The following is a 27,734-nucleotide window of genomic DNA, read 5'->3' as shown; positions in this document are numbered from 1 at the left end:
CACACACCCTAGGGGTTGGATCTTCCATCTCTGCTCCTAGCACATTTTTCTTCTCCATCCCATTCTCTACCTCTTTGCACTATGGTACTTCATTAGGGAAAATGCCACCCTTTAACACAGTGCCTCTCACCTTTTAGCAAATGAGCACACCCCTAACTCCTGGGTCGACTGTGATAGGCATTCCCCTCACTATCCCCAACTTCACAACTCACATGACTACTCATACGCAAGGGTTTCCATCCTCAACTTATGGTGCATCTTCACAATCTCCTTGGGTTACAGCTACGCAGGGATTTCCATCTTCTGCTCCCCGTGTCCCCATTCCACCTCCTTGGGTTCCTCATGTGGCTACCATGCCCATGCCTAGTCAGCCCATCCCTACCTATGGATCCACCTTGCACACTATCCGCATGCCTAGTGGGCACTCTAGGGCCCATTCCCGAGTGTACTCCACTCCCCCGTCCTATCCCCACTACACTTTTTCACACTATCCATCTTTGAGCGCTACCACTCCTGTTGCAACGGCCAAGAATGCCTTCATGGATAAAACACGTTTTAACGGGTCTAATTTCACCACTTGGTCTAATTTCATGCAACAAGTACTTGAGTCTCAGGGTCTTTGGGACCTCATCATTGGTCTAGAGCCTATACCAGACCCTTGACTAGCTCACCCTGACTACATCCGTCAATGGAGAGCCCACTTTGCCACAGCCAATGTTGACTGCTGCACCAATTGCTTCCTGACTTTCACTCTTAGTTGCAGCACTTCCCGCTCGCATCAGAGCATTGAAGTCACCTTCTCGACTGCTATGCGGCTCGTAATCGTACTCGGTGCATCAATCTCGACTTTGAGCTTCAAGAGTTCTCTATTAAGGAAGGGGATGATTTGAAAGTCAAGCTGGCTGAATATAGGCGGTTACTTTCCAAGTTCGCCACTACTGTGACAGATGATTCAGAAGAAGACTATGAAGCTAGAAGAAAAACAGTCGGGATGGGTGAGCACGAGTGATTCCTTTCACCTCCCAGCCTTGCCTAGTATGTTGTTGGCCAGACCATCGTGATCCGATTGCCAGCCGTCAAACCTTGGTGAGTCCTACTATTCTTGGACTCTCTTTATTTCTAGGCTCCCCTTAACCCCGTTCGGGCGACCAAGAGCCCGGACGGTCATCCTCGTGCGTGTTCCCCTTGATTCACCTTAATGTCACATTAAATGTCACTTTAATGTCACATTCAATGTTTGTGACCTTAATGTCACATTAAATATCACTTTAATGTCACATTAATGTCACATTTCCTTCCCCTTAAGAATCGGTTTCGTCCTCGAAAACGATACTTGGAAGGTCTAACTGTAAATCGGGAAACCTTTTCTTTAAAGTACTTACTCGCTCCCATGTTGAGCTTTCTTCTGAACAATCTTTCCACTTAACCAAACATTCTTGATAAATAGTATTCCTTGTTCGTCTATTACGAACATTTAATATTCTTTCTGGTTCATGTGGATTAGATTGGTCATTGAACAGCTCCTCAATGCCATCATTTAAGATTAGATTATCCAAATCACCCAGCTTCTTCCATAATTTACTTACATGAAAAACTGGATGTATTTTACTACCAGCAGGTAGTTGGAGCTTGTAAGCCAATTCTCCCACCTTTTTAAGTATTATGAAAGGACCACAATACCTTGGTGAAAGCTTTGGACATTGTCCCTTTTTCATAGTTTTAGTTTGTTCAGGCACCTTAAGATAGACCAATTCTCCTTCTTCAAAGGAGATATCTCTTCGGTGAGGATCTGCATATGCTCTAGCTCGATTTTGAGCTTTTTTAATATTTTCTTGAGCAAATTTTAACATACTATTCATATCCTCCAAAAAATCTTTAGCTGCCTGAACCTTTTCCTTATGCAGTCCTACTGCAAAAGGAGCTCTGGGCTAGAACCCATACATTAACATAAATGGACTATATCCAGTGGAAGAGTACTTGGCACTGTTATATGCAAACTCTGCTATCGGTAAATACTCTTCCCAATTAGTTTGCCTTTTACTTACATATGCCCTAAGCATATCTTCAAGAATTTGGTTTACCCTTTCAGTTTGCCCATCTGTTTGCGGATGATCCGCCGTACTCATGCTAAGTTTAGTATGCAATTTCCTAAATACCGCACGCCAAAAATGGCTATCAAATTTTCTATGCCGATCAGAAACTATATTTGCCGGAAGGCCATACAATCGGTATATGTTCTCTACGAACAATCTAGTCAATTCTGGTGTTTTAACATCAGTTGAAGTTGAAATAAACCTAGCCATTTTGGTTAACCTATCCACAATCACCCACACAAAGTCGTGCCCCCTCTGTGTTCTAGGTAAAGCAACAATAAAGTCCATGGAGATACTCTCCCATTTTCCCGAAGGAATTTCTAGTGGATGGAGAAGTCCTCCCATTTTCAATCTTTCAGCTTTATTAACCTGGCATTTATTACATTTGACCACATAGTCAAGGACGTCCTTATTCATTCCAGGCCAATAGAACTGCCTTTTAATAAGACTATAAGTCTTATTAACTCCTGGATGTCTCGCGCTAGGGGTATCATGACACTCAAAGAGTATCTGGCGCCTTATTTCTGTATCTTTCAGGACACATACACTACCCTTGTAGAGTAAATAACCATTATCAATGGTAAAATTCTTCCACTTGAATCGAGTTTGAGCAAACCCTGATGCTCCATTTCCTTGTTGAACATCGCCAGATATTCATTCCTCAGTAGAAGCACTTTCATTTGGATCCCCATTTTTTATTGCTTCCCATATGTTGGAATATGCCGGATCAACCTGGTATTTCCCTTTTAAAGATTCAAGCAAGTTGGAAGTAAACTGAGTAAAACTCAATTCATTAATGATGGGCATTCTGGTGAGTGCATCAGCTACTATATTATACTTTCCTTTTCTATATCTTATCTCATAGTCGAACTCTTGAAGAAGTTCGGCCCATCTGGCTTTACGCCTGTGTAGATCCGGTTGATCATTAAGCCACTTAATGCTTTCATGATCCGATAAAATCAAAAGTTTGGCACCGTACAGATAGTGCCTCCATTTCTTCATTGCATGTACTATTGCATACAACTCCCTCTCATAAACAGAATAATTATGTTTTGCACGATCTAATTTCTTGCTTTCAAAAGCAACTGGTCGACCTTCTTGTAATAAGACCGCGCCTATTGCCTTATCACTGGCATCAGCTTCAACCACAAATGGTTTATTGGGATCCACTATTAATAATACTGGAGCTGTAGCGATAGCTATCTTAAGTTTTTGAAAACTTTCATTTTGGTTTGTTCCCCAATTAAAACTTTTTCCTTTTCCTTAAAGTTGGTCTGTCATTGGAATAGCTATTTTGGTATAATCTCGAATGAATCTACGATAAAATCCAGATAAACCTAGGAAGATCTGCAGCTCTTCCAGGTTCCTTGAAGGAGCTGTAGCGATAGCTATCTTAAGTTTTTGAAAACTTTCATTTTGGTCTGTTCCCCAATTAAAACTTTTTCCTTTCCCTTTAAGTTGGTCTGTCATTGGAACAAGTTTTTTGGCATAATCTCGAATGAATCTACGATAAAATCCAGATAAACCTAGGAAGATCTGCAGCTCTTCTAGGTTCCTTGGAGGTAAATTAGAATGGTGGGAAATGGGAAAAAGGGCCTAGGCTACAGCCGGCCATGTAAAAGAGGAATGATTGCCCAAAAAGGATTTAGGGCTTTGTATATAAAGTTGAAAAAATCTCGAATGAATCTACGATAAAATCCAGATAAACCTAGGAAGATCTGCAGCTCTTCTAGGTTCCTTGGAGGTAAATTAGAATGGTGGGAAATGGGAAAAAGGGCCTAGGCTACAGCCGGCCATGTAAAAGAGGAATGATTGCCCAAAAAGGATTTAGGGCTTTGTATATAAAGTTGAAAAAAGGGAATGAGAAGCTCATTCTTTTGGTGTGTGGCAAAAAGAGTCTTCTTCTTCCTCTCTTCTTCTCTCCTCCTTGCTTGTGTGTGCTCTTGAGAGAGGGAGTGTGAGAGTGTGAGGGAGTGAGTGTGTGTGAGTGTTAGGGAGTGAGTGTGTGTGAGAGTGAGGGATCAAGAGGGTGAAGCTCTTCACCATCTCCTCTCCTCTTCTTCTCTTCTCTTCTCTCTTCTTCTCTTGCACGCGCGATGTGGCCCAAAAGTAGGCTGCCACATAGAAGTTGACATACAACACTTATGTTGTACATCCATGTGCAAGACCTCCAAAGATTTGTACTTTTCATGCCCCTTTAATTCTAAGGTCTGCACTACGTGGATTTGTTTTTCTTTTCCCTTGCCCTTGTCCTTATCCTTTCCTTTGTCTTCCCCCTTTTTCTTTTGAGGGCAATTCCAAGCAGCATGGTTAGGGGATAGGCAATTGAAACACAACTTTTCTTTTTTGGCCTTATCAAAGTTATCAGGACTTAAACTTTGGCCTCACATATGGTTTCTTTTCAAAAGGTTGTTTTTTACCCTTAAAGAATGGCATTTTCCTTTTAAATTTGCCCACAAATTTTGAGGTTTCCAATTCCTTAGACTTGGGCTCCGTATCAGTGAGACTAGTGAGTGTACCTGGATGCATAATATCTTTATTAATTAATGCACATTTAATTGCCTCTTCCAGCGTCTTAGGTGAACTCCTTTTTACTTCCTTTTTACAGGCTTTATCTAGTCCCCTAATGAATCCTCTTGTTTTTTGGAATTCATCTATTCCTTCCAATTTGAGGATTATCTCACGATATTCCTCCAGATATGTCAACAAGGGTCTTCCCTTTTGTCTGACATAATCCCAATCTTCCCAATTTCTTTCCATTTCATTTTCAGGAAGGAATTCTTTCAAAAAGACGGATTCAAATTGAGCCCAAGTTTCAGGTATTTTATTTGCCTCCTTTAAAGTTCGCCACCACTTATATGCTTTGGACCCCAAAGTTAAACTAGCCTCGAGTGCTTGGAGATGTGGTGGGGTATTTTTAAGTTTATGTAAATCTTCCTATTTTTGGAGGAAATTAAAGATTGTATCTTTATTTCTGTCTTTTTCCTCCCCGTGAGACTGAGGTGGTTTCATATCCTTTAGAACTGGATTATCCCTTAATTTATGGTGAGGTTCCTTAGGATCTCGCATAGTCACATCTAAATCTTTCGATGAACATGGGACATCCGAGTTTTGTATCCTTCCATTACTCTCTCTTTCCCTTTTTCTGCCATTAATACATTGGAATTGGAAAGCAAAGATAATAAATTTGCATACAAAGTAAAGTACTTCCCTGGTTTTAATGGCAGGGCAACTGCTGCTGGATTTATTAGTAAGCCCAAAGAGTGAGGAACAATCCTTATCTTCCCGAACTAGACCAGTCACGCTGAAAATGAAATTTTTCAGTAGAAAACGGGACCATCACTTGGACCACCAATATGTCTTTTATATGTGTGACAAATCTGGCTGATTTCAGTCCGTCGGTGGCGATTCAAATGCTGGTACTTATCATCATGACTACAGCAGTCGTCTTTATGTTTCGCCTCTTCATATTTCGCCTCACAGCTGACGCAGCTGACGCCTTTGGACATTGCGCCTTTCGTTGACCAGAAACGAATCCCTTTTCGTCTCACGCTGGGTCGTTCTACCTCACGCCTGCGCCGGGTCGTTTTTTTTTTTTTTTTTTCCTCACGCTGACCAGAGACGAATCTCTTTTCGCCTCACGCTGGGTCGTTCTGCCTCACGCCAGTCGTTTCGCAAAATGTCACTTACGTGACGTGGCACACCACACGTAACTACTTCGAAAGGGTCTTCGACGATTAATGAATGGCGGGCGACCCTCACGCGACTGGCATCCTGGCGGGCGACTGAAACCCGTCAACTGAAACGAACCGCGACCCGTCGACTGAAACGAACCGCGAGACCCGTCGATGAAGAACTCCACAAATCCACACGACTAAACCTGTCAGCTCTGATACCAATGACAGATGATTCAAAAGAAGACTATGAAGCCAGAAGAAAAACAGTCGGGATGGGTGAGCACGAGTGATTCCTTTCACCTCCCAGCCTTGCCTAGTATGTTGCTGGCCAGACCATCGTGATCCGATTGCCAACCGTCAAACCTTGGTGAGTCCTACTATTCTTGGACTCTCTTTATTTCTAGGCTCCCCTTAACCCCGTTCGGGCGCCCAAGAGCCCGGACGGTCATCCTCGTGCGTGTTCCCCTTGATTCACCTTAATGTCACATTAAATGTCACTTTAATGTCACATTCAATGTTTGTGACCTTAATGTCACATTAAATATCACTTTAATGTCACATTAATGTCACATACTGGCTCTCTAAAGTCAAATGACGATCAGGTTACATTCTTATTGAATAAGTTGCCCGAAAAATACTTCAATTTCATTCAACACACCATCTCCCAACCTCGATTGCCAACCTTCTATGAGTTTGAGTGCCAGTTCTTGCGTTACGCAAGGCTGCATGATCAAGTCCAGAGGAAACCCTCGTCATAGCCTTATTCGGAGCAGAGGGAGCTGGTTGCCTCTTCTTTGGGAGGAAAAACCACCAGTGGCAAGAACTCGCAAGATGCGAAGGCAAGCCAATCAAAGGGTGACTCCTCTTCCTCAGATGGAACCAAAGAATCTAGACCTATCTAGCAGCAACTCCCTAAGAAAATTTGGTTTTGCACACACTGCCAGAGAGCAGGCCATGTGAACAAGGAGTGTTGCTCCAAGGCCCAAGGTCTTTCACCTAAAAAACCTCTGCAAACCGTTGCGACTGCAGAGTCCAGTGGAGCTACACCTTCCACTCCTACTTCATCTGCTCCTTTAGCACCCATCGTTGTTGCTGGACATGTGGCTCCAGTACAGTCTCAACAGCCCATCTCTTTCACTACCGTTGAGGGACTGGCTAATTGGTCTACAGGTTCCAATCCCGTTGCACTTCATGCATCCATCTCACTTTCCTCTCCACCTCGTCAGGCGTTCCCTTGGCAGAGCCTTGCTATTGGACGTATGCGATGGTGGCCATCTTCTTAGACTAGCATGTCTCTAGGTCCTTTCGGATACCCTAGATCAATCTAGCATTCATTTTTCGCACTATTAGAGTCGGGCCCATAGGATTCATTGTCCTTAGCTTTTCCATTCTTTTGTCTTCCGCTGCATTTACTCACACACACACATTCATTGCATTTATGTTGAGTTAGATTTTCTTTCTGTTATGTTTTGCTTTGAAGCATCTCACCACTAACCTCTATGTTTGCAGATTCTCATCTCTTTTGCAGGGTTTTGTCTTTCAATGTAGGGCTAACTTCCAGATTTCTTTGGTCTTATCTGGGCTAGAGACATGGGGATGCGTACCGTTCCTTTCGTGGTTTCATCATCTCCAACAAGGCGGTTTCCCCTCCCGAGACGGATCGTGCAGCATCTCTCTCGATGCTATCATGGTGGTGACTTCTACCTTGCTCTTCTACCGGGGAGCTTCATTCACTTTATCTTCTTTCATTCTGGTTTTCAACACCATATGAAGACCGACATCAGGCTTCTTTTCCTTCTTCGGTATCTACATCCAAGTTGAGAGGGGGTTCCTATCCTTCTTGGTATTCTACAGGCTTCGGCACTTTGTCTTCAACATTGGCTTCTTCCCCCTGTTGTATCTTACCCTTTGCATTGCATGATTTCATGATCTTTGCACTAGGGCGCTTGGGGAAGTGAACAATTTCCCCAAGAGGGACACTGTCCAAGTGGCACCTGCTGCATGAGCATTCTTCAGCATGTAGCATACTTTGCATCTCATTGTGCAGAGCACCACTTCAGTGGATCTTAAGTTGTTTCCACTGGCTGTTGCTATTACCCCATCACCATTCTTCTCCATCACATGGATACCTCATCACCTATTTTTCCTCGTCATCAACACCCTGAGTGGATGTGTTAGCTTGTTCTGTTTTGTGATGTCTTGGGTGTACCCTCCCTACTCCCGTCTTCTGGGTCATTATTACTCAATCGGCCGCATCCCATAAAATTTACCTCACTTATTCAAAAAAAAAAAGTTCCATGTAGTTCCATCCGCCTTTGTAGGGCTTGGTAGGCCATTGGGCAGCTGACGTGCACCCTTTGTCTGATGCCCTGTCCTCTCCAGAGTGACTACTTGGATTCCCTTGATAAGATAACCATCGCCTCTGTAGTCTTGATAGGCCATTGGGCAACTGATGTGCACCCTTTGTCCGATGCCCTGGCTGCTTTGGGATGGGACGCCTTGAAGTCAATAAACATCACAGTAGTTGGCCTAACCTTTCGGCTCAGTTTTGGGTCTGAGAGGGGATGTTGAGCTAAAATATGCATTACTTGCTGATTAGCCTCTTAAACAGCCGCAAAACACACTAAAAAATGCTCTTTTAGAGTAAAACCCTGAAACAAGGAGCGGTTCAAGAGAGTTCAATGGAAACCCTAATTTAGGAGGCTCCAATCCACATCTATAAATAGACATGCTGCCCACCATTCAGCCATCATCCTTGTTTGCAAGTTACACCAGCCCACACACCCTCTGCTGCTGATGGTGCCCAATTTTCAGCCTGCAGCCCGCCTCCATCTGCTGTCCAGCCATCATCGACTACAACCACATTATCTTCAGCCTGTCCATTGCTGTAGGCAACAGCTCTCAACTACTAGCAACTGCTCCACAGCCAGCCTGCGTTTACAACATTGCAGGTCTTGACACTCTCCGATACACCTCCTCCAGCTGTCGCCCTGCTGTTTACAGCACCTGTGCACAGTTTTCAGCTTTCGATTCAGCGGTACACTGCTGCGTTTACCAGTTTCCAGCCTCCAAACTGCTGCGTTTTGGTGACTAGCCTACTGCCATTCACTATTCAACACTCCGACTGGTGGTCACAGACTTGGGATTCGTCTCCGGTGGACGTCACACTCCGACATTGCTCTGCCCTTGAGCACACTATACACTCTTATATTCATTTACAGCATTCATTCACTTCAAAGTTGTGTTCTCTCTTTCCCTTCTTCAGTTTGTGTTTGAGTTTCTATGTTTGAGTTTTGAGTTTTGCGTTTAGGGTTTGAGTTTTGCCCTCTGTGTCTGTGTCTGTCTCTTTGTGCTTCTTTCGTGGTCATACACTCTGTGTGTCCTTAGTGCAAACCCTAGCAGTTTTCTTCATATCCCCCGCTCTCTATACCTCTCCTTCCCCCCAAGTTACCTCTCCACACCCCTCCTTCATCATATCGGCTCCTCCCCTCCACTACCATCTTCTTCTCCTTCTACTCCAACTTCCCTACCATAGCTGATGGGTTTCTCTACTCCTTCAAAGAGTACCCTACCCCTTCTGCCTCCCCTCAACCTTTTGGGGACACAACCGTCAAGTGGGGAGCTTCCTTCTTTGGACAAGGAGAATGTTTCTTCACTTAGTGAAGGAGTCTCTTTCTCAGACAGGTGCTTTGTAAATATACTGGAGGCTTCAAAGCCTCTCTCGCAACATGATGAGCCTATCACTATTCCTCAGTGGTATCAAAGGCTCATGGAGAATGCAAGTGTTGCCCATTTTTCTACTACTCCTATAGGTCCACGTAGATCACCTTGTTTACAAGCCCAATGGGATAGTTCATTTTGTGTGAACTATGCTCTTATCACTCAAATTCTCCATGACAATGAGCCTACTTTAGTTGATGAGCCTCTTGCACAGGATGTTTGGACATAGGCTACGCAGGATGGGCTCAATTCTATCAAGTGAAATCAGACTTCGGAGTTGGTTCCAGGTCCTCAGCAACAAAAGGTGATCGATGTGAATTGGGTCTATAAGACTAAGTATCTTGCAGATGGTTCCTTGGACTAGGCTTGTTGCCAAGGGTTTTGCACAGAGGACTAGTTTGGAATATTTTGAGACTTTTGCACCTATGGCTTGGATGTCTACTATTTGGGCTATTTTGGCTCTTGCAACCCACCGTCGCTCGTTTGTTTATCAGATGGACATCAAGTCTGCTTTCTTTGATGGCATCCTTGATGAGGATATTTATATCTCCCAACCTCTAGGTTTTCTTGTGCCAAGGAAGGAGGACCATGTCTACCGATTGTGGAAGGCCCTCTATGGCCTGAAGTAAGCTCCTAGAGCTTGGTACCATAGGATTGATCGCTTCTTTCATGATAGTGGCTTCCAGAGATCAACTCATGATCCCAACCTCTAGGTTTTCTTGTGCCAAGGAAGGAGGACCATGTCTACCAATTGTGGAAGGCCCTCTATGGCCTGAAGTAAGCTCCTAGAGCTTGGTACCATAGGATTGATCGCTTCTTTCGTGATAGTGACTTCCAGAGATCAACTCATGATCCTAACATTTACTATAAGGTTGAGGGTTATAAGTGTGTTTTGATTATCTTATATGTGGATGATCTTATCATCTCAGGGAGCACTTCTACGGAGATTGATAGGACTCAAGATATTCTAAGACAAGATTTTGAGATGATGGATCTTGAGATCCTACACTTGTTCCTTGGTTTGGAAACTTATCAGATGGTAGAGGGCATCTTTGTCTTGTAGCACAGGTATATCTCTGAGTTACTTTCGAAGTTTGGTATGGCAGAGTCTCGGCCTATTTCTTGCCCCATGGACCCTGAGTCCTAGCTTGTGGCATGAGATCCCCTTTCAGATGCTACCCGCTGTAGGTGCCTTGTTGGCTGTCTTATCTGGCTCATCCACACTCGGCTGGATATTTCTTTTGTGGTAGCTCTATTGTCTTCTTTTATGAAGACTCCTCCAAAGGATCACTGGAGGGCAGCGTTGCATGTTTTTCAGTATTTATACGGGACTCAATCCTATAGGATCATGTATGGGGAGGGGGTTACTCTTTCTATATGGAGTGACTCTGACTGGGTAGGTGACATGGATTCAAGATGGTCCACTACAGGTTATGCCTTCTCCCTTCGATTGGGAGCTATCTCTTGGAGAAGTAAAAAGTAGCCTACTGTGGCCCTTTCTTCTACAAAGGTTGAGTACCGTGCCCTACGTTCGACGGCTATGGAGGCAATTCAGCTCCGTCGTATGTTGGTGGAGATTGGCTTTTCACAATTAGGATCTACAGAGCTACACGTGGACAACCACAGTACTCTTGCTTTAGCGAAGAACCCGATGTTTCATGCCCACATGAAACACATTGAGGTTCAGTATCACTATGTTTGTGGGCGGATCATGGATTCCAAGCTAGCGGTGGCCTACTATCCCACAGAGGACAATGTGACAAATCTCTTTACGAAGCCTTTACCCAAGGCTTCTATGCTTCATCATATGAGATTGTTGAGTCTTCAAACACTCCCATGACTTGAGAGGTGTGTTAGCTTGCCCTATTTATTCATGTCAATCTTCATCTCCTGGTTGTGAGCTCCTACACGAGTTTGATGGAGACATTGGAGCTCTTACAGTTTAGGGTGCATTTCTATACATTTCCTCCATTTTAGGCACATTTCTTCTGCATTTCCTCTTTCTGTCAATTGGATTCCACCCCCTAATAGTGCCTACCTACTCCATGATTGCCTAGGATATTTTATCATTATTTTTCCATTTTTTATGTGTAGTTGGACTGCATTTATTGCAGTCATATCAGCTATTTTAGCAGACCAGCCAGATTTAGAGGCCATTTTAGCAGTTGGCCAATTTTAGAGGTGTCTCGCTATATATAGCCACAGCCCACTCTTGACTGATCACTTCTTCATGCAGATTTCAGCACACTCTCACTCCTAGACACTCTCCGATGTGGTGCTGCCAACATCTCAACCTGCTTTGGTGCCCTCACTGACACCTTGGCTGTGTGCAGGGACTGATCAGTTCACATCATTGTATTCAGCATTCATTTTCAGTAAGTGCAGTATTTCTTCCTTCATTTTTCTGCTCTCTCTCTCTCTCTCTCTCTCTCTCTCTCTCTCTCTCTCTCTGTTTGTGTTCCTTCTTCCATTGCGCACTCTCACAATTCCCACACTCAACTTCACATAGACAAAGTGGACAAAGGGAGATGTTACAGATGTAAACTGATTTCTAGTACTATCACTTGGTTTATTTGGATGGTGAGATGTAGTTGTGCCATACATATACATCGGACCGTTTACCAAAGACTTTCTCTAAAATTTGGAAATAGATCCTGCATTTGCTCCACTGAAGGTCAGAGGGATTACAGGGTGACTTTGAGCACAGGAGGATGAAATGCTTTTCTGGGTACCTAGAATTCCAACACATTCTTCCATTTTATAGTTGCAAGAGAGGAGAAGGGTGGGGTGTTGGTTTGATTGGTTGTCTGAGCATTTTAAGAATATCTTATTCTCTTCTTCTTTTTTCTGCTTTAAAAACTTGTGTGGCAAATGAAAGCATATCTTATCCTACCCATCCAATATGCGGATTCAATACCTCCTACATAAACAAATACTTGCAAATTTTACAACTTTTACCATGCCCTAAAAGCAATTGAAATTTTGAAAGTTGCTCAAAAGTCCTTTTAAATGGCTTTCTATCTACAATACCTTGCTTTCTGTCTGCCAACTCCCATTTTCTCCAGGTAAGGCTAGACCTACATATGCAAATCCAGCAGCCGCAGATGTTGCAAAACTGCAATGACAAAAATGAACCTTGTCAAGGTATAAGTATGGCAGCCATCATGATTAAAACCTGAAATAGTAAGAGTAAAAAAGGTTTTGAAAAAAAAAAACCTGAAATATCATCTTTCCAACAAAAAAAAAAAACAGCTGAGATGGTAAGAATAAGTATTGCCACGTTGTCCGAGCCACACAATCCCTATGACCTAATCATCAAGATTGCATTTATATAAATACATGGCTTTTATTTTTGTTCTTGTGCAGTCATTAGATATTTTAGTCAAAGATTTACTTTTAGTGACTCTAGTATTGGAGCTGGCACCTTCAAGGAACAACTGGAGATGTATTATGCTTGCATATCACACAAAATACACTTTTACATTGTAACAAGATTTCAAGGCCCTAACTTTGCTTTCTTGGGTGATCTTGGAAGATCTACTTGAATGAGATTAACCCTCTTTTAGCTGACACAATGGAGAATCTTGACCAGTATCTACTTCACTGGATGCAAGTCATACATAACCATTGTTATTTGAATGTGGCCAGTGTTTTACTGTCATGGCTTTGTGCTAATATGGGATTTTGCTTGCATAGCAAAATTCCGAGTTAAGAGTTCATGGTAACTATAGTATCTTCCTATTTCATTATCTCATTGTGCCTAGCCATATTGTTAAAAGTGAGTAAAATCCTAAAGCTGCCACAATTGAGTTCCGCCTACACGTCGCACTGCTTTCCCCCCGCCCGACACGCACGTCCGACTAGTCGCCCGTCCGATCGTGCCTTCCGCTTCGACTCGCCCACTGTCGAACAGTCGCGCCATCCGACTGGTCATGGTTGCGGTCCGACTGTCTTGCACGCTGCCCAACTGATCGTGGACGTCTCTGCTCGGCTCGCGTGCCCTCGCCCCCAAGGTGTGTAACGGCCGCCTATTGCCCCTCTTGCCTGGCTGTCCCCCGGGTTGACCGTCTCCGCAACACCCCCCCCCCCCCTCTTTTTTCGTCCCTTCCCCTCCAGTTGCTCCCTCCCCCTTGCAGCAACTCTCCATTCAGCGACACAGCAGCACGATAGGTAGGTTCTCCCAGTAGGGACGGGCAATGGAAACCTTTGATCAGACGCTGGCGTACTCACCGAGTGTCCCCCCAGTCGAACACCTTGCGTGTAGTCCTCTCTGAGGAGCAGCTCTTAGCCGTCCAAGCTAAGAAGCTGGAACTAATGGAAACCGTAATATATGGTCAGGTAGTAGGACATTCCCCAGCTAGGGACCAGCTTCGGGACTGGCTCCACTCCACGCTGAGCATCGGCTCGGCGTAGATCATGAAGGCGGTCCTGTTGGGCCAAGGGATCTTCATGGTCCGCCTCAGCTCGACAAACGCAACTCGCGAGTTACTCACCAGTTCACCTTATGCATCCACGAAGGGGGTCATATACATGGTCCCTTGGTACAATGGCTTCACGGTGGAGGCATTTGCACTCCACAACAGGTTTCTTCGGCACCCGGTCACCCTCCTCTTCCCCGGCTTGGCGATTGAGTACTGCTAGTTAGTGGAAGACTTCGGGAGGCTCTTCGGCACTGTCCTTCCCGCGTCCTTCGCGGATGCAGTGACAGCGGCAGGGGTCCCAAAGGTAAGGGTGGCAGTGAGGAGGTCAAGAATATCCCACAGTTCCTAGAGATTGAGGCAGGCAGGCATTCCTTTAGGCAGCAGGTCATTGTGACTGGGCAACCAGGGCAGTGCTTGCACTACCACCACTTTGGGCATCATGCAGCAGTTTGCACACGGTTTGGAGCCAAGGCGGCTCCGCCTACAGGTCCGCAGGTGGATGCTGACGGTTTCACAAGGGTCCAGAGGCGACAGAGAGGGAGACGACAAGGGGGGGCGCAGCCAGCCCCTCAAGCCCAGCCTCGTCAGCAGGGTGATGGCGGATGAGCGCCCCCCTCTCGGCAGAGCACTCCACAGCCCCCCCTTGCCCGCCCCACCCGTCAGGACCAACCCCCCCCACTTTACCCACATGAGCAACAGACTGCCTCGCCGGAGCCCCCACAGGCCACTAGCTCATCTGCCCCCGTCCACACAGCCACTAGCTCATCTGCCCCTGTCACCCACCTTACCTTCGCGAGACAGGCACAGCTACTGCCACAAGAGTTTTTTCGCAGTGGCCCATGGTCTTACCTGCGAGTTGCGGAGCATGGAGAGTTCCCACTACCTCTAGAGGTGGGGATCTTCGTGGTTGGTAAGCCAAGGAGGGGCAAGGTCCACCTACTAGCACCACCGGATGGACCAAACTACGCTTTCTTCTTCCAGTCATCCTTCTCAGAGGAGTGGACAACTACACAGATTGAGGAGGAATTGAAGAGTCAGGTGGCTGATCACATCTCCTAGTGGATGGGAGATGAAGGACTAGCATTGTTTGCACAACAGTGGCCAAGCTGCATGATGGGCATTAACTCGTGGCCTGGCACCGACGTCCCGCATTTGAGCATTATCTTTCGAGCCCCCCCACAGTGGGAAGCGCCGAGGGATGTGATTGCATGGCCCACAGCACAGGCGGCCCATTTCTACCAGTGTACAGAGTCACAGTTTTCAGCATGGATAATAGATGCATTGATAGTACCACCTGGAGCATCTATCACCCCTATGGTCTAGCCGAGGGCCACCATGGGGGACTGGAGCTCACCATCCAGGCCAGCGGCAAAATGTACCTGCACGCTTCGTAGTCTCTCCTCCTCATTTGCAGCTTCCACGCCGAATAGATGCCTGGTCGGTCAGTAAGAAATTTCCCATGAGCCTACACCTTGCATCCTGGAATGTGAACAATCTCCACTACAGTGGGGCGCATGGCTCAAGGAAGTTGATTGTCCGACAAGAGCTGCAGCCTGCCTTTGCCGGACGGATAGACATCTTGCTACAACAGGAGCACAAGCTCACCCTCGCCCAGGCTTAGTGGGTTGGGAAGATACTGCCAGGCAGCTCGCATACTTATTGAGAGCAAGCCATAGGTGCCCACGGCAAGAGCGGAGGCGTATGCACATCTATTGGTCCGAGTCTCACCACCTGTGTACGAGACCACGGGACAACAATGGCAGGAAGGGCTCTATGGATCAGACTGGATATGGGGGACTCGTGTGTTGGAGTGCTCAATGTCTATGCCCCTACGGAGGTTAGGGCATGCAGCAGGTTTTGGGGGGAAATTGTAAATGGACTCCCTAAGGTGGACTCCTGGATTGTTGGAGGAGATTTCAACAGTCTAGAGGCTTTGGAGGACCAACAGGGCAGGGGAAGAAACTACCAGGGCATGGCCGGGGAGGAGCAGGAGACATGGGAGGTCTTTTTGCTTGCAGTCAGAGCACGGGATGCTTGGAAAGACCCTACCTTCCACAAGAGGGAGAGGTCATTGGACTTCTCTTGGGGATACAGGCAACTAGGCGGAGCCTTGCTGGAGCGGTTGGACAGGTTTTATGTGGGAGAGTGGGGAGGTTCTCGCGGAGGCCAGATTGAGCAGTTGGCAGGCACCACACTATCCGACAACTGATTCTCCTGCCACTTGATCCCCCAGCATCCGCCCTAGATACACGATCCTGTCGGATCCCTGACTCGATCTATAGGAGGGAGGAGGTGTCCAGATAGATAGAGCAAATCTGGACCAGAGAGTGGGTTAGGAGGGATAGGATAGCAGAGGAGGTTGCAGAGGTCCTAGTCGAGTCAAGCAGAATTTGCCAAGAGGCAACCCTACAGGCCAGGCAGCAATGCTGGGAGGAGGAGAGAGCACTCCGGCGGGACCTGGCAGCTACGCAGAGATTGTTGCAAGAGGCACCAGGGGCCCCCATCGTGCATTTATTGCTGGCCTAGAGAACAGGCGCTTGGAGTTCTCTTTCCGCAATTCAGCAACTTTTTGGGCGCAGAAGGGAGACACGATGTGTAAGGAGTTCTTCCAGGTGCACCAGCCCCGCACCGCGGGAGACCAGATACGCAACCTTAGGGTCAGTATGGGAGGACCCGTTCTAGCCCTGATGAGGTGATGGAGATTGCCACTGACTATTACACACGCCTCTTCCAACAGGAGACAGCTTCAATTAGAGAAGATGCAGACAACAGGTATGGGATCACATCCCGTCCCTCGTCACAGAGGAGATAGGACACGCCCTCCTAGTCCCCTTCACAGAGAAGGAACTAGAGGAGGCTTTCCATACACAGGATGGGCAAAAATGCCGGAGGAGGATGGCCTCTCTAAGGCCTTCTTCACTACATACTAGGAGGTGGTAAAGGACCCCCTACTGAGGACTTTCCAGGAGATATTCTCCTCAGGACAGATGCCAGGGAGGCTATCGACAGGCCTTATCAGTCTCCTCCCCGAAGGGGGAGACTGGTTGGAGCTATCCCAGTGGACACCGATCACCTTATTGTTAGTGGCCTATAAGGCTCTGGCAAAGATGATTGGTAGACGATTACACCATGTGCTTCCAGACATCATTCATGATACACAGACAGGCTTTGTACAGGATAGGAGCATCCTAGACAATGTATTTACATTCTTTGAGGCGACAGAGTGGGCTCAGCAGAGTGGGCAAAGACTTGCAGTACTACTATTGGACTTCGAGAAAGCCTACGACAGGGTGGACTGGGATTTCCTAGAGGGTACCATGGTGAAGTTAGCATTTCGATACACAGACAGGCTTTGTACAGGATAGGAGCATCCTAGACAATGTATTTACATTCTTTGAGGCGACAGAGTGGGCTCAGCAGAGTGGGCAAAGACTTGCAGTACTACTATTGGACTTCGAGAAAGCCTACGACAGGGTGGACTGGGATTTCCTAGAGGGTACCATGGTGAAGTTAGCATTTCCCCACGCTTGGATTCGCGGGGTCTCCGGCCTGTACAGATCAGCCACCAGCAGGGTTCTCATAGGAGGAAGGTGAGGGGAGGAGATCCGAATGGAGAGATCCGTCCGACAAGGTTGCCCCCTGGCCCCATACCTGTTCCTATTTGTCGCAGAGGCGATGTCCCACTTCCTCAGGTCACATGTGAGTGGACTACGCGGCCTCCGACTTCCAATGAGAGAGGAGACTGAGTTGCTAGACTCAGAGTACGCAGATGACACAGGACTCTACATAGAGGACGATGAGGTGATGCTGGAAAGAATGAGGTTGGCCCTTGAGGTGTTCTGTGTTGCAGCAGGTGCGAAAATCAACTGGCGAAAGTCGGTTGGCTTCCTCACAGACCCCGAATCCAGCACGGAGTGGAAAGTCCACCTGGGATTTAGATGGGTGAGCAGAGGGCAGACCGTCCGATACCTAGGGTTCCAGGTGGGACTTGATATCACTCTTGCCTAGCAGTTTATTCCTGTTCTAGAGTCTATTAGGAGGAAACTGACCTATTGGAGCACGGCTCGCCTCTCACTAGCCGGTCGAGCCTTGGTGGTTAACCAGGTCGTCCTAGCGACGGCCTGGTACATCGCCTCGTGTTGGTGTTTCTCCTCATCATGCGCAGGGCAGCTTCGCCGCCTGGTGCGGAATTTCCTTTGGTCAGGGTCTGATTGGCTCCAGAGACTCCAGGGCCAAGGTGGCATGGGCGACCATCATACGACATCGATCAGAGGGAGGGCTTGGGATCATAGACCCAGAATATTAGAGTAGGGCCCTCTTGGGCAAGTTAGTTGTCCGCGGTCTCACACTAGGTGGGCAAACCTGGAAGGTCTTACTGTAGGAGGGCCTTCAGGATTGTAAACCGAGGCTTGGCAGGGAATGGAGGCCGTCCTTGAGATGGATCTTCACTTCAGCCTAGATTACCCTGCCCAGATCACCATTCCTGCGGAGCCTACTCCGCGTGTGGTAGGGCCTCCGTAAGGCCCTAATCGAGAGCCCCCCGGGCTGCCAAGAGGAAATAGACCGTCAGCCGGTAATCTGGAAGCTCTAGGTCAAAGACAGGGAAGGGGCACAGTTAGGTGAGTGCCCCCACATCCAGTGGACTGGGTGGGAGGCCGGCCCGGCTCCCTCCATTAGGACATGGCAAGAGGTGTACAGGATGGCAGACAAGGAGGTGCTACAACAAGTATCAGGGTGCTTGAGAGGAGTGGAGTTGAGAAGAAGAGAGATAGACGCAGCAATACCTCCGGAGTGGCTTGCCCCCCCGATACGAGAACCAATAGAGGCCGGGGAGGTATGGGCAGCCAGGTTCTCTCCAGCACACATCCCTCTTCAGGTGGCAGGTAGAGTGGGCGGCGCCCCCCAGGGGACCTTTACCATTTAGGAGGGGGGACGTCTGGCCCTTGACAGAGAGCAACAAGATGAGGGGATCGCCACCCTCTCATGGAGGAGGATTCGGGTGGTGGGCCTTCAAGGGAAGACTTGGCGATTGGACCCCTATGTCTTCTGGATGGAGCTCAAGGAGTGGCGCCTTTGGATCTGGGAGGGTAGACCACTTGATGAGCTGGAGTGGGACCCAAGAGAGTGGCTATGGCCGGCCTCTGCAGTTGCAAAAAAGCCACCCAAGCTCCTAGAATACACTGCCAGGATTAGCAGACATGTACTGATGTAGGAGGATATGGATTGGGCGCCGTCACGCAGACACTGGGCAGAGCACAGCATCACGGAGCCCTTCCGACGAACCTTCTGGCGCCGCCTATGGGATAGCTGGAGGCCGAGGAGGGTGTCGTATTTTTTATGGCTGGTGGCGCATGGAGGTTTGGTAGTGGGAAGCTGGCTTGCCCAGATGCAGAATGAAGGAGGTTGTAAGCACTGCACACAGCAGCCTCTAGAAGCCCCAAAGCATTGCCTTTGGTCTTGTGAGGAGGGGCAGCTTGTATGGAGAGGAGCATGCCATATCCTTCGACGTATAGCCCCCAGCCTTGGGTGTATTTCATGGGGAGCTTTCTATTGGCAGGCAGTTAGCCAGGGCCGTCACCTTTTGTATGAGGCCGGGATGCAGGACACGATTTTCATGATCGAGGCAGGTTCATGTGCAGTGGTTGGTCTGGAGGCTTTACCCATCCACCAGGTACTAGAGCCCACGGCAGACCACTCAGAGATATGGGAGATCATAGGGAGTCTTACTGGATGGCATATTTGGAAGGCGCGATGCCAGGTGGCCTTCGGCGGAGAGAGACTTTCAGCACTTGCAACCTTGGCAGAGCTATGGACCTCCATCATTCACTCCCTCTGCGGCCGATGGGAGCAGGTGCAGGGTGAGTCCAGGGCGCGTCAGGAACTCCGTGATCACTTCATGCGTACCTAGGGCGGCCAGGCCCTATTCTTTGTGCTGCAGGCAGGCAGTCCCGTTTGGCGATATACCCCTCCCCCATGGCTCCTTGCCCCCATCCCCCCTAGACCGCCCTGAGAGGCTTGTATACATGATGTAGTGGTGACTTTGCATCAGCTCCAGTTTATTCTATTGAGCTTGAGCACTTTGTTGTAATCAGCTTTCTGAGTAATATAATTAGCCACATTTTCTTGGAAGAAAAAAAATAAAAGTGAGTAAAATCAGAGCATTCCAATTCTAGAACCTCCATGATGTACCAGTCATGGAGTCATGTGCCATGTGGCAAATACAAGAGACGAACATATACACACATCATCCAATTGTGTACCAAGGGACGATGATCAACCACAATGGCATTTGTGTGGACATATAGTGAATGCATCTACAATGATTCATGTCTCTGATAGTGTCCAAATCCTTGAAACATGATTAAATATTTGTCAAACTCAACTAGACTGTAGCCCATTCGCAATTTTGGTTATTCTTAAGTTTGAGGAAAAGAGTACACATTATCATCTGTACTCACTACCTGTAGCTACTCGGGATTTTTTTTAGCATGAGTGCTTGCACATGGAAAACTGTATGCTTGCCATCATGCAGCAATGATACTTGTCAAACAAGAGTTACAAGTGGGTGCAATATTTTAAAACACTTTCTCAACTCCATATTTTCATACTTCTAGGTACTAGGGATTGATTTAGAGTAAGAGTGGCTGCACATTGAAAAAGTGTACACTTGCAATTATGCATCAGAGGATTGTGCAACAATGGCACTTTTTGTTGAGACACGATTTACAACAGAACGGCAGCCTGGACAGTTCTGGGCAGTGGGCTTTGGCTGTTGTTGTGTGCACGGTAGGCCTATGGGGCTGCCCCATGTGCTGCTCAACAACTTACATGTTGCAGCACAAACTCCCAACTCCCAATCAACTTTTTGTGATAAAGCAATTATTGTGATCACAAGGACGCAAATAAGTAGTAACACTGAAAACTGCAAGCAAATGGTCCATACTCGTAGTATTTAACTGTTTTGTGCTATATAATAGTTCTTGGGAAAATTTCATTGAGTGTTTCTTCTTAATGATAAACTGGAAGAGGTTGTGTTTTTCTTCACTGTATGTGGTTGTTCCTTGAATACGGCATCAGGACCCTCTACGGTTTTCTTTGCCTCTTGGTTATACAATTTCTAACCCTTTGCTCATTACTACAATCTAAAAATGCATTTGAACTTTGAAGCTCCCAACTTCAAGCAAAGTTTTGGACACACTCCAGGGATAATGGACGATATCTATTGAGGAGACTGACCTGTCTTGCACAAGTAGCCTTCCAGTCACTGTACCTCGTTCATCACGTTTCAAATAATCTCGTGATCTTGGCCAATCATACGGCCACGATTCCACCTCATGGAACATCTGAAAGTGCAGGAAAAACAATATATTACAGTTGACAATTACAGTAATTTCAATGTATTATGGAAATCAACAAAAAATGGAGATGACGTTAAGTCAGCATGCTTTGGTAGCTCTTTGAGTAGTTCTTGCAAACCAACAAAATCCTAAATGCTTTGAGACTCACTTTGATTTTCTCATTCTGACTAACATTGGAATATAATGCACATGAAAAGTTAATATATGTGTAAGATAATCTACAGTTGTCAAGATTCACAGCTGTTGCGAGTTTGAGTGCTTTACAGGCCAGTATCACAGGTGTTGATAATGCTTGTTAGTCCCCTGGTACAGTTTACATGTGCTCATCCATGGAGATCAACAATCCTTCAACTTTACCAAGGGAGCTTTCTCCCAGCCTCACATGCCCTTCCATTGCCTTTATGTTTCTGTCCTCTTTAGGATATGCTTCCTGTTGACATCAGCAGCCTAGCTACAGAAATTAACTACACTAGGAATAGATGGAGATGATCCAATCAGCATTGAAAAGAGCTCTTTTTTTAATATCAACCAGTCCTTTGGTATCTGCTTTGTCTCTCTCTTTTTCATGAAGATAATTGAATTTAGTAAATATTTACATCAGACCATCAGGCCAGCAATCTCTCTGTATCTCTTACTTACTCTCTCTCTTTTTTTTTCTCGTAAAAGGTAATTGTATTAATTACGAAAAAAGGTACAAGTTTACATGATTACAAGATACACGAGGGCCCTAGGCCAACGTGTGTAAAATCCCAGAACTAAGCCACGAAAAAGTTCCACAAGTCATGGCAAAGACCCAGAGGAAATTGCCCTGTGCCAAGGAAGCAAGTCCTCCCAAGGGAGCAAGTCCGAGTGCCGAATGAGATCTATCTGCCAATGCAAGAGACCTTTAAGCCGAGCAATGTGTCTTGGTACATCAGAGGCCGAATCAAAAAGAAAGGCATTCTGCGTGGTCCAAATGTGCCAGCATCCCCAGTATCTGAAAAAGTGTAATAAGATCTTCATATGCAACTGTGGCGGTGTGGGGTATTTTGGGCGCACAAAAACCCAATCGAAAGGGGTTAGCGAGGACCCCACCATTGCGCGCCAAACTTGTGACAAGAGTGACTAGATATTCTTGGCGAGGGGACAAGAAATAAACCGGTGTCAGGCCGATTCCATAGTAGTGGTACAGAAGAAACAATTACCATTAGAGATTCTCCGCTTGGAATGGGCCGAGGCAAGAGGAAGACCACCAATCATCACTCGCCAAAGAAAGACCTTGCATTTGAAAGGTGTCTTATTCAACCAGCCCTCCATCACAGTTTCCTTCCACCATGACTGAGATTTCCGCAATCCCCATACAGTATTAGCTTTCACACCCAGCCATTGATTATCTTTAATGAGAAGATGATACACCTGATTAGCAGAGGCCTTTTCGAGACTCAACCGGCCCGCAAGGTTCCAGTCCTGCCAAGGACGATCCACCGCCAAGGCAGGAAAGGGTTGCCTGCCCCGAAGCACCGACAAAAGATGTTCCCACAAATCACGGTATCCACGCGGGATCCTGAACAATCTCCTGGCAGTACGAAAGGATGCGAAGACATTACGAGTGGCAAGGGTGGCATCCGCAACTGAAGTCACACCCAAGCGGGCCATGCGATTAAATCTTGGTCTGAGCTCATATTTGTCTTCCCATGAAAGTAATCTCGAGACTGCCAACAATTCCAGTTGAAAGGAGTTAGAATGCAAGCGGTCCCCCACTGGATGCCAACGCGCCTTTTGGAGCATTACTTTCCAAGAGCTGACCAATTGCAGTAACAGAGAGGAGGAGGGACAGGAAAATCGAGAGTCTGCATTAAGGACATGCCACTAGGAGCACCGAAGACGTGTATTACCATCGCAAAGCCCGCTGTCCTCAAGAAAATAACGGGCTATAATGGTCCACGGGTGGTGATCCACACACATAGCACGAAAAAGGGACCAACGAAGAGCCAGCAGATGAGTTTCAGCATCCAAAATAGCTCCACCACCCAGGCGTTTGGGGGTACATGTATGTGACCATGAAATCCACGAAATACCGGCATACAGTGAATCCTTCTTCCATAACATGAAACGAATGGGGCGAGTAAGAGCCTTCAAAGTAGTAGGAGTCCACGGGCAACAAGGGCAAAAAATATGTGAGCATTGGCAGCATAATTGTCTGAGCCACTTTGAGGCGGACATGGAATGGCCATGCTTGCGACTTCCAATACATAAACTTAGCTGCCAGTTTTTGTGAAATCCACTCCAGTAGTTCCTTTGGCCTAACATCAATCCCCAGTGGGTATCCAAGATGCCTGACAATGGAGCCACGGGAAACAACCTGGCCCTACCAGCCCAATGACTGTAAATCCGACTCCGTGCAACTGAGAATGGCTGATTTGAAGGCATTGACGCGAAGACCAAAAGCATGAACAAAGAGCGTCCAAACATCTAATGCCTTCCGAATGTTGTCCTTGTTCGCACGCAAAATCATAAAGCTATCATCAGCCAGAGATTGGCTAATGAAGTGCTGTCCCAAAGGAAGAGACAATCCGGCCAGCTGCGCAGAAGCCGCCATTGAAGATAACATTGAAAGGACCGGGTGAGTCACCAGGGCAAAGAAGAGAGGACTCAAAGGGCAACCCTGTCTCACTGAGCGTGCAAGGACAAATGGCTCTGTAACCCCACCATTAAGCATAACGCGTGAAGAAGCCGCAACGCTAATGGTGTAGATCAATCGGGACATGAGAGTACCAAAACCCATGGCAGACATAAGTTCTGCGATGAAAGACCAGTCTAAATAGTCAAAAGCCTTTTCCAAATCCAATTGAATCAATACCACTTCCTGACTGGAGTGCCTCGTATAGTCAATAGCCATTTGCACATTTAAGATATTATGCAGAATGTTGCGGCCCTTTATGAAACCATACTGAAGAGGATGCACAATAGCTGGAAGGTGCTTATGAAGTTGATTCGCCAGCACTTTGGAAAAGATTTTATACATCGAACCCATCAAAGAAATTGGTCTCCAGCGTTGCAACATTGACGGTGAAGGGACCTTTGGAAGCAGTTTGATAAGGCCTTCTTTCCATGAGGAAGGCATGACCTGTGTTTCCCAAACCTGCTGAAACATAGCCGCCAATGGCTTCACCAGCTGGGTGGCCGAGCTCTCAAAGAATTCATTGATGAGACCATCCCAACCAGGACTTTTATCCTTAGGCAGGTGTAACAAAACATCCATAACCTCCTCCTCCCAAATATCTGCCTCCAAAGAAGTTTGCATATCAAGTGGAACCTGCTGGCAGACCAGATCATAGAAGACCGAGCGTGCATGCGTAACCTGGTTGGAAGGCGACGGAGAAGAACCAAGAAGATCCATAAAATAATTTCTGCACATATTGACAATGGTCTGTGGATCAGTGACCATGCGACCTTCTGAATCCTGGAGCCTAGTCATATTTTCTCGAGCAGGAGAAGCATGCAAGGCATGAAAGAACTTATGAGTCTGACACGCACTATCTTGCAATGTGTCAGTCAAGTTGTGCAGTTTGGCCTGCTAATAAGATTTCAACTGAAATACTTGAATAAGATCAGCCAAACGTATCACCAGTGATAGCAGAAATTTATCATCTGGGGTGTCCACCAGCAGCGAACGGACTAAAGCCAATAAGTCCTCCGCTGCGTATCGATGTCGCCGACAAAGAGAGGCATGATGGATCCCATACTGCCAAGCAACCCGCTTCACATTAGAGAGCAGCCATGCAAAGGAAGCCAAGCCCTCAAAGGCGAAGTCCAATAAAAACCTCTCGATCAATTGCTGCATATAGCCCTGAAAGATTGGATGCTTCAAATAAGACGAGTTGAAACATAAAGGGAGTCTATCTAGCAACTGCATAAAAGGTGCAATAGGTTGTGCAAGCATCTCAAGCTGGAGAGGGAAATGGTCCGACAAGGCATATTGCTGCAAGACTTTCATTTCTAGCATCTCGGGAAGAAAATCATCCCCCTGCATGATATATATTCAGTCCAACTGCGACCAGGTAGTTGCATATTGTGCGGAATGAAAAGTAACCCCCTGAAGAAGAAGGGTGGAGCCAAGACCAAAGATCTTGCTGAAGTACATGAAGAGCTAAGGCATTCCATACCCAACTTTCCGGAGCATCCATTACTGAATGCCTTGAAGTGGACTGAGAAGAGTCAACACACATATTGAAATCCCCCATCAAAAACCCCCTTTTGCCAAGGGACATGGAGCTCTGCAAAGTCTTCCAAAGATCCCGTCGGGATGCAGGGTCATTCGGAGCATAGAGGCCCAGCAACCATAAAATCTCTCCTTCAAATAAAACTTCGATTACCACAAAGCGGCCGTGTACATCATTTTTAATAAGAACAGGCTGGTATTTTTCATGGACAATCATAAGCAACCCGAATAGTGCATAGCATGTGTCCTTGCATAAAACAGACGAAACCCATGGCAATCCACAACTTTTCCTGCTTCCCCATGACTCTTGTGCTCAACTGCACACAAGACATCCCACTGGTTCTCATGCAAGACAGTCCACATGGCATGTTGCTTATGGCGAGAACAAATGCCTCGCACATTCCACGTGGGTATCTTCATATATCTTCAAAACAGGAGAATCAGGAACGAGGCACCTGTTGCCTCGATTTCACCTTTTCTGCGAGAGCGTCCAGGACACCTTCATCCAGAAAATCGGCTAACACTGCAAACGAATTCTGGCGGCCCGCTTTAGAGGTAGATGGAATATCCATTGCCTTGGGAGTGGAACGGGGATAACGACGATCCCAGGGTGTAATCACATTACCTCTAGTATCAAACGCCAGCTTAGCAGGTGGGCCCCTTTGGACCTTCTGTATAGACTTTCCTTGTAGACTGATTACGGGGGGCAGAAGGAACCATAGTACGCGCAGCAGGCTGTGATGAGAACATTTTCTTTCTGCGCATATACGTGCGCACGGAATCCTGTGAAACATTAGGCCCAGAATCCGCCAGACCTGCATCCAACTTTTTACCTTTTTTGGGACGTGCCTCGAGCCAGTCATTGTTACAGGAGTCCAAACCCAAGACCTGTTGTTTACCTTTATCCACAACATTAGGTGGCTGGGGGGCCTCCTGTGCCGGAGCATCAAGCACCATGTCATACTTAGGTAGCAGAACATGCGCATCCTCTGAAGACGGTTGTCTCTCTGGGCATTCGGCCATAAAATGCCCAAATTTTCCACACGAAAAGCAGTGTCCTGCAAAGTTATCCCATTTCAGGCGAAAGTGTAAGGGATGCATGCCAGAGCAATTGAGACGAAGCCACGCAGGCCTTTTCCTGGCCATGTCCCATAACATGCATAAACGGTTTCGATTCATAACCCTTAGGCTTGGGGAAACCAGCACCGTTCCCACAACTGCCATTGCATCCTTTAACAATGGCCAATAGACCGCCGGACAATTTTCCACTTCAACCCACACTGGGCATTCACGTTGAAGCAGGCGCTGAAAGTCTGCCATAGGGCACCAGGGCACAACATGGACCAAGCGGCGATCAAAGAACAATGGCAACTTGGACAAGAGCTCAGCCCGATGTGTCTCTGATTTCAGCAGCACCTCATAAAAGCCGCGGGGTCCAAGAAAGATCTCCTCAACACATTCCCCTTCTAATAAATGGTGCAACCACTGGCGGATATGGGAAAGCACTAGGATCCGGCCAGTGAAAAAGAGTATAACTACACGGTCATAAAACACCGAAAAAGACCGCAGGACTGATTTCGGGTCCACCGTGGCTTCCAGCACTTCATCCGTTCCCGAGTCAGAAAAAGCTTCATGATTATGCTGGACATAATCGCCAAGCAGAGTATTGGCAAATTCCAACAAATGCTCCCAGTCAATCTCCTGGAAATCCCCAGAATCAGAGGCAACCTGCGCATAGGAACGTTCCGGAGAACCAATTATCTCGTCGGAAGTATGCTTGGAGTGTTTGCCTGCAGACGGTAGGTCAGAACCAGAAGGCATCTCCTCTGTGCAAGGAACCATATCCTCCGGCTCCTCTGTATCCGAATCAGGACCAAGGGCAGCCACTGTCTGGTCGATAAAAGCCATATCCAGGCCAGACATACTACTGGCCTCTCTCTCGGTCAGGACGCGCAACCAAGGGCGACATCGCACGCCCGCATGGCAGGTCAGCCCGGTCACAGGTCAGCTGACGTCCCAGGTTTGCAGGGCAGGTTAGCCAACACCACAGGTTCAGCAGGGCGGGTCAGACGAGGGGCCAAACGGGAGCACCAACACAGGGAATCGCGGGGCAGGTCATCGTGCGGATGCAGGGACCGCCGGACACAAAAAACGGCACAGACGCGCGGGGGCTTGCAGAAGATCAGGTCGACGTTGAGCAGGGTTCAGGCGGAGCAGGGCAGGCAGGTCCGAGCGGGCGCGAGCAGGCGAGGACGGGCACGTGC

The 27,734-nt window shown here is 47.1% G+C and overlaps 1 protein-coding gene across 5 annotated transcripts in view; it reads right to left on the bottom strand.

Moving 5' to 3' along the window:
- Positions 1–27,734, bottom strand: part of LOC148023184 (rhamnogalacturonate lyase B-like) — a 240,983-nt gene that overhangs the window by 54,784 nt on the left and 158,465 nt on the right. For all 5 annotated transcript variants that reach the window (XM_087696158.1, XM_087696159.1, XM_087696160.1 and 2 more), the window contains 2 exons: positions 21,148–21,254; positions 12,521–12,605 (listed from right to left, as the gene is read on the bottom strand). In XM_087696158.1, coding sequence (XP_087552284.1) covers positions 12,521–12,605; positions 21,148–21,254 — 192 coding nt within the window. The remainder of the gene's footprint in view (positions 1–12,520; positions 12,606–21,147; positions 21,255–27,734) is intronic.

Source organism: Lygodium microphyllum, chromosome 16 (genome assembly GCF_053477565.2).
Source record: "Lygodium microphyllum isolate KBCC chromosome 16, Lygodium_microphyllum_v1.1.10, whole genome shotgun sequence".
Lineage (NCBI taxonomy): Eukaryota > Viridiplantae > Streptophyta > Polypodiopsida > Schizaeales > Lygodiaceae > Lygodium > Lygodium microphyllum.
This window is presented reverse-complemented; position numbering and strand designations above follow the sequence as displayed.